This window comes from Solanum lycopersicum, chromosome 7 (assembly GCF_036512215.1).
Source record: "Solanum lycopersicum chromosome 7, SLM_r2.1".
Taxonomy (NCBI): domain Eukaryota; kingdom Viridiplantae; phylum Streptophyta; class Magnoliopsida; order Solanales; family Solanaceae; genus Solanum; species Solanum lycopersicum.
Window position 1 is genome coordinate 4448571 of NC_090806.1, and position 12146 is coordinate 4460716.

At 29.9% G+C, this 12146-nt stretch overlaps 2 protein-coding genes and 1 non-coding gene across 3 annotated transcripts; 1 reads left to right on the forward strand and 2 right to left on the reverse strand.

The window, feature by feature from the left end:
* Window positions 1-793: 793 nt before the first annotated feature.
* On the reverse strand, window positions 794-3179 carry LOC543645 (dicyanin). The gene is given in 3 exon segments (NM_001247500.1): window positions 794-1348; window positions 1482-1913; window positions 2935-3179. Coding segments are annotated over 3 exon segments (999 nt in total). The 5' UTR covers window positions 3122-3179; the 3' UTR covers window positions 794-968.
* A 3349-nt stretch (window positions 3180-6528) lies between these two features.
* On the forward strand, window positions 6529-8575 carry LOC104648249 (early nodulin-like protein 9). Its single transcript, XM_069286674.1, has 3 exons — window positions 6529-6825; window positions 7514-7945; window positions 8077-8575. The coding sequence occupies exons 1-3, from the start codon at window positions 6639-6641 to the stop codon at window positions 8454-8456; spliced, it is 999 nt and encodes a 332-aa protein (XP_069142775.1). The 5' UTR covers window positions 6529-6638; the 3' UTR covers window positions 8457-8575.
* A 553-nt stretch (window positions 8576-9128) lies between these two features.
* LOC101245963 (uncharacterized) lies at window positions 9129-11339 on the reverse strand. The gene is made up of 2 exons (XR_011210535.1): window positions 10924-11339; window positions 9129-9617 (listed from the first exon to the last, which is right to left on the reverse strand). It is a non-coding gene; the product is annotated as an uncharacterized protein (transcript).
* Window positions 11340-12146: the final 807 nt, after the last annotated feature.

Consider the following 12146-nt stretch of genomic DNA (forward strand, 5'->3'; position numbering starts at 1 on the left):
TGTTTTATTTTTTAAAGTCAAATGATTTAAATTTAATCGAATATTTGCATATCAAATCTTAAAAAACTTTAAATGAAATTTGTATATTTGTAAACTACATAAAAAAATATTACAAGTCAGAATAATTGACAATTCAAAATATTTAAAATGAATTTTCACTTTAGAAATAAAAAATATGTAAGAATGACACGTCAAGATACTTAATAGTTCAATGACATAATACATAAACATGACCCCTAACTTGGTTTCAGTGGACAACTATGAACTTTCGGTGTGCACAGGTAAATACTTAAACTTGGATCGAACAAATAGATACATTCGTCCTACATGGAAATTTTGTGTTTTATATGGCATCACACGTGTATTATGCTACGTAGGCCACATGTGTCTACTTATTCATAAAATTGGAAGACATAAATATTAGTTAAAGTCAAGTTAAAAAGCAAATTTATGTATTATGCCTAGTTCAATCGATGGAAAAGAATTCTTCGTACATGATACAACAACAATAAAAAAGAAGAAGAATTACGTTAAGAAATTTATTGCTAAAACACTAATCCATCGTTACATAGTTCATACTACAGACTAATATAAATTTATTTGTATTAATTTCATCAGTAATCCGTAGTTATAAGAAATTATGAATTTAAATTTTTTTTATCTTTTATGGACAAAAGTTATTCATAGCCAATTTCAAACTTTTCCCTATTAAAATAATTCTGATGACATACGAAAGTAGTCATGCATGACAAATACACACTAGTAAAACAAAATTTGATGTTTTGTCACAAAATTTCAAATAAACAAGGCTAGAAGAATATTGAAAAATTTGAAAAATATCATGATTACAACAAAAATCAACACCAAAAATAAAATAAAATATCGAGCTAGACTTCACAAAAAAAAATAAAAAAAAATCAACTTTATTGGTACATAAGTCTTAAAATCAAACATTATAGTATTACTCTCTAATTCAACAACCTAACTAAGGCAAATGACAAGAAAGTGAGTGGCAAAGTTGCAAGAACCAAAGAAGGAGCTGAGGCACTTGGTGCTGGTGGTGAATTGACCGGCGAATCGCTCGATGGCACGGTGGGGCTGGATGGTGTAGCCGCGGTGGAAGGCGTGGGGGCGGTCACGTCCGAACCGGTGACATTGATGGCTAGTTTTTGACCTAATGAACAATGTCTAGGGAATGTACACATATAGTAATGTTCACCAGAATTTGTGAGTCTAATTCTGGCTGGACCATTGCTAATTGTGTTTATTGGAGAAGTTGTGTTACATGAGTCATAAGATGCCTTGCTAACCATTGCAACATTATGTGTCCCATTCACAAAATTGAAAACTACATTTCAAAAAAAAATAAATAGAATTATAAATCGAGCAATCATGTATCACGATGAGTCGATTTCTATCATAATTGATAACCTGATAAAAATCGTAAACGAAAATAATAGAGTTCGAGTTTTAGTACTTACCAAGAGTATCTCCAACTTTGAATGATTTGTTATTAGCCCATCTTTGATAAGAATTTGGGCCACTAGTAGGAACACTCCAGCCCAAATTATCTCCAACAATATAAGTTTGGGCTACACTAGCCGGTGAAGGTGCCGTTGCCGGAGCGACCGACACGGATGGGGCTGGAGCCATCACCGGGGTGGCGGTGGGTGGAGTGGCGGGGGCTGGCTGAGGAGCGGGAGAGGCGGAGCCGGAGACGTTGATAGCCAATTTCTGGCCCAATGTACAATGGCTTGGAAAAGTACAAAGATAGTAATGTGATCCAATAGAGCTCAATGTAATATTTGTTGGGCCATTTGTTGAAATTGAAATTGGGCTTGAAGTATTGCATGAATCAAAAGCTCCTTTTGATACTTCAGCCACACTATGTGATCCACTTCTAAAGTTAAATACTACATTAAAAAAATTGTTACATTAAAAAAACCGCAAAAAATATTGATTTTTATTTTTTAATATATATATTTATTCTAAATTCACCGACTCTAGATCGCGAATTTGGCATGATTGTTAGGTGGTATGGACTAGTATTATTTAACTATATACATAAAAGTTGAATGGAATGTAGTGTGTCTAAAAAATATATATAGCTGTCATAACTTTGTAAGTATTTGGCACTACATATAATATAACATAATATATGCTACTATTAATTGAATAAAAACAATACAAGTGGGAAGGGATCTAGGTGATAATAAAAAAAAGAAAAAGGTGTTATCACCCATTACCATTAACACTTTATTAGAGTAAACTAAACATAATTAACAAAAAGTAATACAAAGTGGAAATTTAGTTTAGTTTAAATTTTAAAAGTGATGGCAAAAGTATCTACACAATCAGATCATTTAATAGGTCTTTTTATAAGATGTAAAAAAAAAAATTCTTGAACATGAATTAGGGTAAAAATGACCTAATAATAAGATTATATTTTTTTCATTGATGATGTATATAAGTTAAATTCGTAATAGATTCAAGTATCCCGTGAATCTAGTGACTTACATGATATCACAAATTAAAATTCACTATTTAGTACGCTTTGATCTCAATTTATAATTCACTTTTTTTTTAGTTTCTTCAAGAAAGAACGATGCATTTTTATATTTACCAACAATTTAATTTTAAAACGTCTATTTTAGCTACAAAAACATTTGCAAATTATTTTAGACAAGTTCCAAAAGTTTTTTTTTCCTTTTCTTAAAACTCTTTAACAAATCAAATTACAACAGATTAAATCGAGATAGAAGAAGTAATATATATAATCTCTATATTGTCGATGTTTATATATACTAACCAAGAATATCACCGATGACAAAGGATTTCCTGGTGGCCCATGTGGAATAGAAGTGCCTTTATTTCTTAAATTCAGTGTCAAGTCAAACTACAGATAAATTGAGAGAAACAGAGTAGAATACGAACCTAGAATGTCACCAACGACAAAGGATTTCCCGGCGGCCCATGTGGAATAAGAGGCGGCGCCACCATTAGGAACGGTCCAACCCAAAGTATCACCAACAACATGAGTTTGTTGTGCCATAGCAACATGTTGTAATAAAGCAAATAAAATTGAGCCAAAAACAACTAAAGAACTCAACTTTCTAGCCATTTTGCACTATATGTTCTTCAAGATCAAGGTCACCCCTATATTTTTTTGTGTGTTTTTCTCTCTTTGATAGAGTAGAAAAAGAGTTGATGTATTGTGTTGGCAATGAAGTTTCTATTTATAGAGAAACAATAAAGAGTTCTATTTTTCTTTTTCTTTTTCCTTTTTTTGATGGGGTAAGGGTGACTTGTTCAAACTTAGGATTAAATTGATTAAATGATGAGGATAATAATATACTATATAGTAAACCGAGTTATACTAAGTTGAATTTTGAAATTGATTGGGATTGGAATTTAGTTTTTTTAATTTTATTTTACTTTAAGAAAAAAAAATATGTTTTCTAAAAGCCATGAGCATACACATGTTTGAAACTTTAATTCAAGTACCACCTATTTCTGATTTAACTGTAATATATAAAAATTTATGATCAAACACTAACTATAAGTATGTTTGATTCAGTTCAGTTAATATTTTCACAAAAATCTATTTCAATCCAAATTAGTTGTCATATTAAATTAGATCAACTCAATATATTACATTAAAAATTTGAATATTCAATAAGTAGTACAAGTTTTTTTAAAAAAAATTCATGTCAACAACATAACATACTCGGGAAAATCTCACAAAGTACTGTCTGAAGAGGATACTGAAGTGTACATAGATGTCAATTTGGTAGTAAATTATATTTTAAAATTACAAAAAAATTGACTGTCGCAAAGCAAAAACATGACAAAAAACAATCGAGTATTTGAATTATGAAAGAATTGTTGGTGTGAATTGTTAAAACACTAGATTACAATTTCAATTTCTTGCAAATCACAGTATTAATATGTGACTTTGACTAACTATTAACCAATTAGAGTATAACAAATATGAAACATATAGGTGAATAATTTAAAAATTATTTTTGGTCATGAAGTTGACCTATTAGATGTGAAATGGGCGTGTGTTCTAGAAAATTAAATGAACCATTAGCCCTTTTTGGGCTGCCGCGTTACGCCCTACAACTTCACCCACCCCCTTTTGGACTTTTTTTGCACCAATTATTGACTATACTCATTATTTTTTTATAAAAAAAATTTGGATTTTTCCTATTGTTTTGTATTTTTTGAGGGTCGTGTCAATTAAACGTATCGAATAATCTATAGATAAGAAGAGGTTATTCAAACGGTAAACAATTTTATTTTTCATTCTAATTAAGTTTGTGAAATTTTACATCTGAGAGCGAGAAGAGTAAAAACATCGGATATACATGTCTTTTGGAGTTCGGAGTCTAAAGTGTATAAAATATTAATAAAAATTTTAAGACGATATGTAAAATTTTATACTAATCAAAATGGCAAAATCGCTGGAACAACAACGATTTCTTCTGCCGCATTCGCTACCTAGATTTTCATTTTTTTAAAAAAAGAAAATGAAAATCGCTGCTTAGGCAGCAATTTTCAAAAAAAAATAAATCACTTTTTGCTACGCAGCGATTTTGCTTTTCCCGACGGAGGAAATCGCTGTCGTTCCAGCGATTTTGTCGTTTTGAATAATATAAAATTTATATACCGTTTTGAAATTTTTGTTAATATTTTATACCCTTTGGACTTCGGACTCTATGTTTTTGGCCTATGCAAAACTGGAGATTGAGAGAGAGATAAAAAAGACCTGCATCGGCAATCAACATCAAGTGTATTATTTAATGGTATTAAAAATAGGTTAAAAATCATCAAATTTCTAAAAACTAAATTCCAATTAAAATAAAATTATTAAATATCTTTTTATTTATCTAAAATTTTAATAAATTAAATTACTTGATTACTTGTACTGATGAGAAATAACAGATACGCGCACACTTCCAAATTCTAATAATGCTTGTTAAACTTGCATGTTCAGATATACCAAATACACAAACAACATCACATATGTCATGCCTTCAAAAGGTATGGCCGGTGGGCTAATTAGGTATCTCCCACCTTTAATTAAAGTGTTTTATTTCGTATTTTGAGAATTACGATAGATAAATTGAGAGATAAAGAGTTCGAAAATAACATATTCAATTAACGTTTTCATGTTTGTTGAGTTCAAAGAATGCACCATACTTAGGGAAGTTGGAGTAGTTGTACCTTTATAGGGTGTGCTTGGTACGAAAGAAAAGTATTTATTTTTTTTAGAAAATATTTTTTTAATTTTCGTTTGTTTGTTTGATCGAAATATTTGGAAAATATTTCTCTAGTAAAACAAGCTGCTTAAAAATGAGAAAAATAACTTTCTTAACAGTAATAGGGAAAACGAAAACGAATGGTCTCCTCTTCACTCACCCAACCCTCACCCCTTAACCATCTCATCCCCAACCACTCACGAACCTCCACTCCTCATTTCTATTTGTCTGCATAGTGTTTTACTAGATAACATATAAATGCTCTTGAGATAATATTTCTCTGCTTACTTATTGAACACTAAAAAATAAATAAGAGATTCACTTATTCTTCGTGAAAACATATTTTTTTTTTAAAAAAAAAGCAATTTTTAAATTTGTGTTATAACAAGTGTGAGAGAATGGGTGGCTCCAAATTAATTAAATGTCACTTGAGATAATGTTTTAAGTTATAGAAGTTTACTTGCATATAGTGCCTAATGAAGTTGCTCTATTATATATCAGCAACTTCACTAGCTAACAACCATTCTCTTGCACCTAGCACATATGAGTTTTAACCAATGTTTTAAAAAGGTGTTGCGTGAAGTGAGACGTTTTATGCAGTATGGACAAGACGTAAATTTTGAGACACAAAGCGTAAATTTTAGTCTTATATATGGATCTACAGGCGCAGACTTGTGTATATTCAATTTTATAATTTCTTTACTAAAAAATAATTTAAAGTAAAACTTTCAATTATTTTACTGATAAATTTCAGTAAATAACTTGTAATATATAGAAAAAAAATATTATAATTTTAATATGAGAAAGGTATTAATAACCAATAATAAAGAAAAAAAATATTACAATTCCTATTTGAGAAATATGAATACGCCAATAATAAAAATTATAATTTAAAGCAAACAAGGTTCAAAAAACCAAAAATTAACTCTGAGAGAGTACGTTTTTACGCTTGGAGCTTAGGCCCTAAATTATAGTTTTTATGCTCTGTGAATCTATGTCTTCAATTTGTGCCTTAAAACGTTTTTGATATGCTCCGTCTCAAAACTCGCCCCACAAAATGTTTTTGAAAACACTGATTCAAACTTAAACATTTTTCATCAGCAACATTAATTAATTTACTTTAGTATATTATTGTTCTCCTCATTTAATCAATTTTATCCTAAGTTTGAACAAGTCACCCCCTTACCAAATCAAAAAAAAAAAAAAAAAGGAAAAGGGAAAAGAATTTCTTGTGCCTCTATAAAATAGAAACTTCATTGCCACCACAATACATCAACACAACTCAACTCTTTTTCTACTCTATCAAAGAGAGAAACACAAATAAAAAATAAAAGATAGGGGTGAATTGATCTTAAAGAACACATATAGTGCAAAATGGCAAGAAAATTGACTATTTTTGTTGTTTTTGGTGCAATTTTATTTGCTTTATTACAACATGTTACAATGGCACAACAAACTCATGTTGTTGGTGATACTTTGGCTTGGACCATTCCTAATGGTAGCGCCGCCTCTTATTCCACATGGGCCGCCGGGAAAACCTTTGTCGTTGGTGACATTCTAGGTTCGTATTCTACTTAGTTTCTCTCAATTTATCTGATGTAGTTTGACTTGACACTGAATTTAAAAAATAAAAGCACTTCTAAATTGTATAACTATAAATCATTTTATACTAAATATTAAAAGATGTTATTCTTTTTAGAACAGACAAAAAAGAAAATGAGTCATATAAATTAGAACAGAGAAAATATTATTAAATGAATTTTAATATATGATATCATGTTAGTTACTATATTTTAATTGGTCATCTTACCCTGATTTATATTCAACATTACAAATTCTCCCATCTTAAAAAGTTATAACACCTTTTGCTTTTTTATTATCACCTAGATTCCTTCCCACTTGTATTTTTTTATTTAATTAATAGTAGCATTTATTATTTTATATGTAATTTATGACACACACACACACACACACACACACATATATATATATATATATATATATATATATATATATATATATATATATATATATATATATATATATATATATATATATATATATATTTAGACACACTACATTCCATTCAACTTTTATGTATATAGTTAAATAATACTAGTCCATACCACCTAACAATCATGCCAAATTTGCGATCTAGAGTCGGTAAATTTAGAATAAATATATATATTAAAAAATAAAAATCAATAATTTTTGCGGTTTTTTTAATGTAACAATTTTTTTTAATGTAGTATTTAACTTTAGAAGTGGATCACATAGTGTGGCTGAAGTATCAAAAGGGGCTTTTGATTCATGCAATACTTCAAGCCCAATTTCAATTTCAACAAATGGCCCAACAAATATTACATTGAGCTCTATTGGATCACATTACTATCTTTGTACTTTTCCAAGCCATTGTACATTGGGCCAGAAATTGGCTATCAACGTCTCCGGCTCCGCCTCTCCCGCTCCTCAGCCATCCCCCGCCACTCCACCCACCGCCACCCCGGTGATGGCTCCAGCCCCATCCGTGTCGGTCGCTCCGGCAACGGCACCTTCACCGGCTAGTGTAGCCCAAACTTATATTATTGGAGATAACTTGGGCTGGAGTGTTCCTACTAGTGGCCCAAATTCTTATCAAAGATGGGCTAATAACAAATCATTCAAAGTTGGAGATACTCTTGGTAAGTACTAAAACTCAACTCTATTATTTTGGTTTACGGTTTTTATCAGGTTATCAATTATGATAGAAATTGACTCATCGTGATACATGATTGCTCGATTTATAATTCTATTTATTTTTTTTGAAATGTAGTTTTCAATTTTGTGAATGGGACACATAATGTTGCAATGGTTAGCAAGGCATCTTATGACTCATGTAACACAACTTCTCCAATAAACACAATTAGCAATGGTCCAGCCAGAATTAGACTCACAAATTCTGGTGAACATTACTATATGTGTACATTCCCTAGACATTGTTCATTAGGTCAAAAACTAGCCATCAATGTCACCGGTTCGGACGTGACCGCCCCCACGCCTTCCACCGCGGCTACACCATCCAGCCCCACCGTGCCATCGAGCGATTCGCCGGTCAATTCACCACCAGCACCAAGTGCCTCAGCTCCATCTTTGGTTCTTGCAACTTTGCCACTCACTTTCTTGTCATTTGCCTTAGTTAGGTTGTTGAATTAGAGAGTAATACTATAGTATTTAATTTTATAGTTTTTGTAATGATTCTTTTTTCTGTTTTATTTTTTTTGTATCGTTGTATCCTTTTTACTAATAAAGCTGAATTTATTGTATTTAAATAACAGCATATTCTTTTTCTTTCTAAAATATAATTATAATAATATCAACAACCCACCCAATCGGACAAAGTTAGTCCAAAATAGATGTTTCGATTTTTATTTTATTTTTTTTTATTACAAGAACCACTATAATAAAAATAATTTTTAACGGCTTTAAATATTGATACTAATAAAGAGTGCTAAAGTCTTCACCGACACTAATTAAGTGTTATTACAACCAATGTTGCTGAAGGCTTTAGGGACATATACAAAGAGTATCAATTGCCGCTAAAAATACTTCTTAATTGCCGTTGATGATCATTTTTGTTATATAGTGAACATCATTATTGACAATCCAAAAAAATAATTATATATATACGCTCCATGTTGTTAGATTTTATGACCGGTTAATAGTTTGTTTTGTCAAGCTTTATTGTTAAATTAATTATTATAAAAAATAAGGTGTAAGAAGTGGACGATAGTGGATATAAGAAGAGGTTTAAAACCAATATTTTTTTTTTGAAAAGTGAACCGATGTGAAATGTTGATAATAGTGGTATAACTGTATAAATATATGTTCATCAAACACATCAATCGTTTATTATCAGATTCAACACTTCAATCCAGGCACATAACTGTTTATTTATAAAACTAACTTCAAACATACTTAAAAAAAAAAAAAAAAAGTCATTTCCAATATCAAAACACTAAGCCAAAAGTGTTAGTGCTAATACAATGGGCACTAACATGACACATGAAGCAACAACCCTAGTCGACGCGGATCCCGATGGAGACGGAGGAGACGATGTCTCACCACCGGGTGATGTCGGAGATGAACCGGGAGTAGGGCTCCCGGACGGGGATCCGGTCAACGTGACGTTGACCGTTAATTTTTGGCCTTGGTTGCAATGGATAGTACAAATGAAATAATAATCTCCAGTAGTACTAAGTGTGAATTTTGCTGGACCATTTGTTTCATTATCTATTGGATTTGCAGCATTGCAACTATCAAATGCATTTTTATTTACCCTAGTTGCTGTGTGTACTCCACTATTGAAATTGAACTCTGCATAAAATTTTAGAAGTGTACATATTAAAAAATGACATAAGTAATAAAAAAAAAATCACAAAGTCAAACAATTAATATAACGGAAAAAAAAGGATAAATATACCTTCGACTTTATGATTTAGAATCGATATATTCCTTATTAAAGAAGTGGCTCACATATAGGGACGGATCTACGTGGATGTCAGGGGTTAAAAAAATAGATCAGAGAAAGTAAGTACTTATTCTTTTTAGATTTTAATATTATTAATAATAGAAAAAATTGGCTCGAAATGTGTCACGAATGACAGTGACATAAACGAGTCAATTTTTTTAACAAATGGTGTAAATAAGTTATTTTAATAGTTTGATGACGTATTTGAACCCTTAATTAATAAAATGTCCACTAAGGATAAAAAGTAAAAACAAAAACTATTAATTAGAATTTTTTGCTTGCGTGTGTGTGATATGTGTCAAACATAATTAATCATTAGTGTAGTTTGATTCATTATAACTGATAATTCATTGTTAAATATAAATACATTTTTAAAAAAATTACTTGTGATTAGATCTAAATAACTTGCTTGTGTGTGAGATTCATTAACTCAAGTTGTAATAGGAAAGTGATAAGAAAATTTTTAATTGCAATAATCTGATTTTAATTGTGTGAAATGAAGCTTAATTAAAAATTAATTATAGTGTCAGATACTTTTCAAATTTAATACCAAAACATCATATTAAGATGATGCCAAACGATGACTATGAACTTGTTTGACTTGGATTCATGGATCGAACGTTGGTGATGAGATTAAACTCTATTGAAATTTTATTTTCTGAAATCTTGTGATATTTGTATAGGAGGTTGAGATATATTTATTATAATTATATTTAAAAAGTATTATGTTCGATAAGATTTTATGATGATTTTTGTAAAGAAATTAAAAGGTTGTTATAGTTATATCTGAAAAAAAGCAATAACACTAATTTTCTATTGTTTTCTTTTCCTTTTTCTTAAAATATCATGTTTGTAATTTTATTTTATGTTTTTTTTTTTAAAAAAAAAAAAGACGACATGAAGTAATTTTTAAAAATAAAGAGAATTTTTGAGCTATTTTTAAAAATTAGGATATAATTAATTATTTATTTTCACTTGTACATACATATGGAAAGAGATTAATATGATTTAAGAAATTAGTATTAAACTAAAATTAATAAATAAGTACAAATAATTTAGTCCAATTATCCTTTTAGTAAATACTTTTAAAAAAAATATATTGAAAAAAAACATGACAAGTAAAATGAATCGCAGAAAGTAATATATACTCACCTAAAATATCCCCAACAACAAAAGTATGTTGATTAGCCCAATTGGAATAAGTAACAACACCATTAGGAGGAGTTTGCCAACCAAGATTATCACCAACTATATATGTTCTTCCTAAAGAAACATCAACAACACAACCAAACAACAAACACACTAACAATAATAATTTGGAACATGATGAACCAAATTTTGTAGCCAAAATAATTTCCATATCAATCTAACTTTTTTTATATGTTCTCAATGGATTTGGTCACCCCTTGTGTTTAATTTAATTTGTATCTTGTAGTAGTTTAGATTAGTGATGTGTTTTTGTTGAATAAATAGGGAAGAAGCCAAAGGTAAATACCTATTGGAGTAGTTGAGAATTTTTGCTTTATAAATTTAAAAGTCAAACTTGGATAATGGTAAGGTACTCTCCCTCCGTTTCATATTAGTTGTCCTGTTTTAATTCTCGAGAAGCATCAGAGTGTTATATGACTTTTTATTAATATTTTTTATAAAATCATCAAATTAACATGAAAAAAATTGCAATTCATGATATTTATGGATATAATTTTTAAATATAAGATGTTAAAGTTGATCTAGTCTAATTAACTTCAAATTGAGTAGTTATAAAAATAGAAACATGACAATTAATTTGAGACGGAATAACTTAAACTTTTCCTATCAATTGAGATAATCATGCATTTAGCATAATTAGTCAATGGTTTGAGGATTAAAAATGTTTCTTGGATCATGCCGGTCCTAGAAAATGTTATAATACCTAGTTTATTATTTTGGTTTGGATTCTTTGGTTAGGTAAAATTTTAAGTACAAAATTTTGGTTTGGATTCTTTGGTTAGGTAAAATTTTAAGTATAAAGCAAAGAAATTCAATAGTTAAAAGGAACAAATTACTTTCTATTTCGATATTTTCTTTGAATTAAGGGAAAAAGGTCAAATATGCCCCTAAACTATTTAAAAAGGTCTATATATACCCTCCGTTTAAAGTTTGGTTCACTCATGCCCTCGTCGTCCAACTTTTAGTCCAAATATGCCCTTATGGGCGTTAGTTGCCATGTTGGACATATCCAACTCATTTTTCATTTCTTTAAATGCCACATGAAATTGTCATGTCATTTTGACATTACCACATAACATTTATATGAAAATGGAAAGATATTCGGACTCATAAACACCTAATCTGACCCATAAATCAGCTCCTTTTAAATTCACTATCCGACCCAT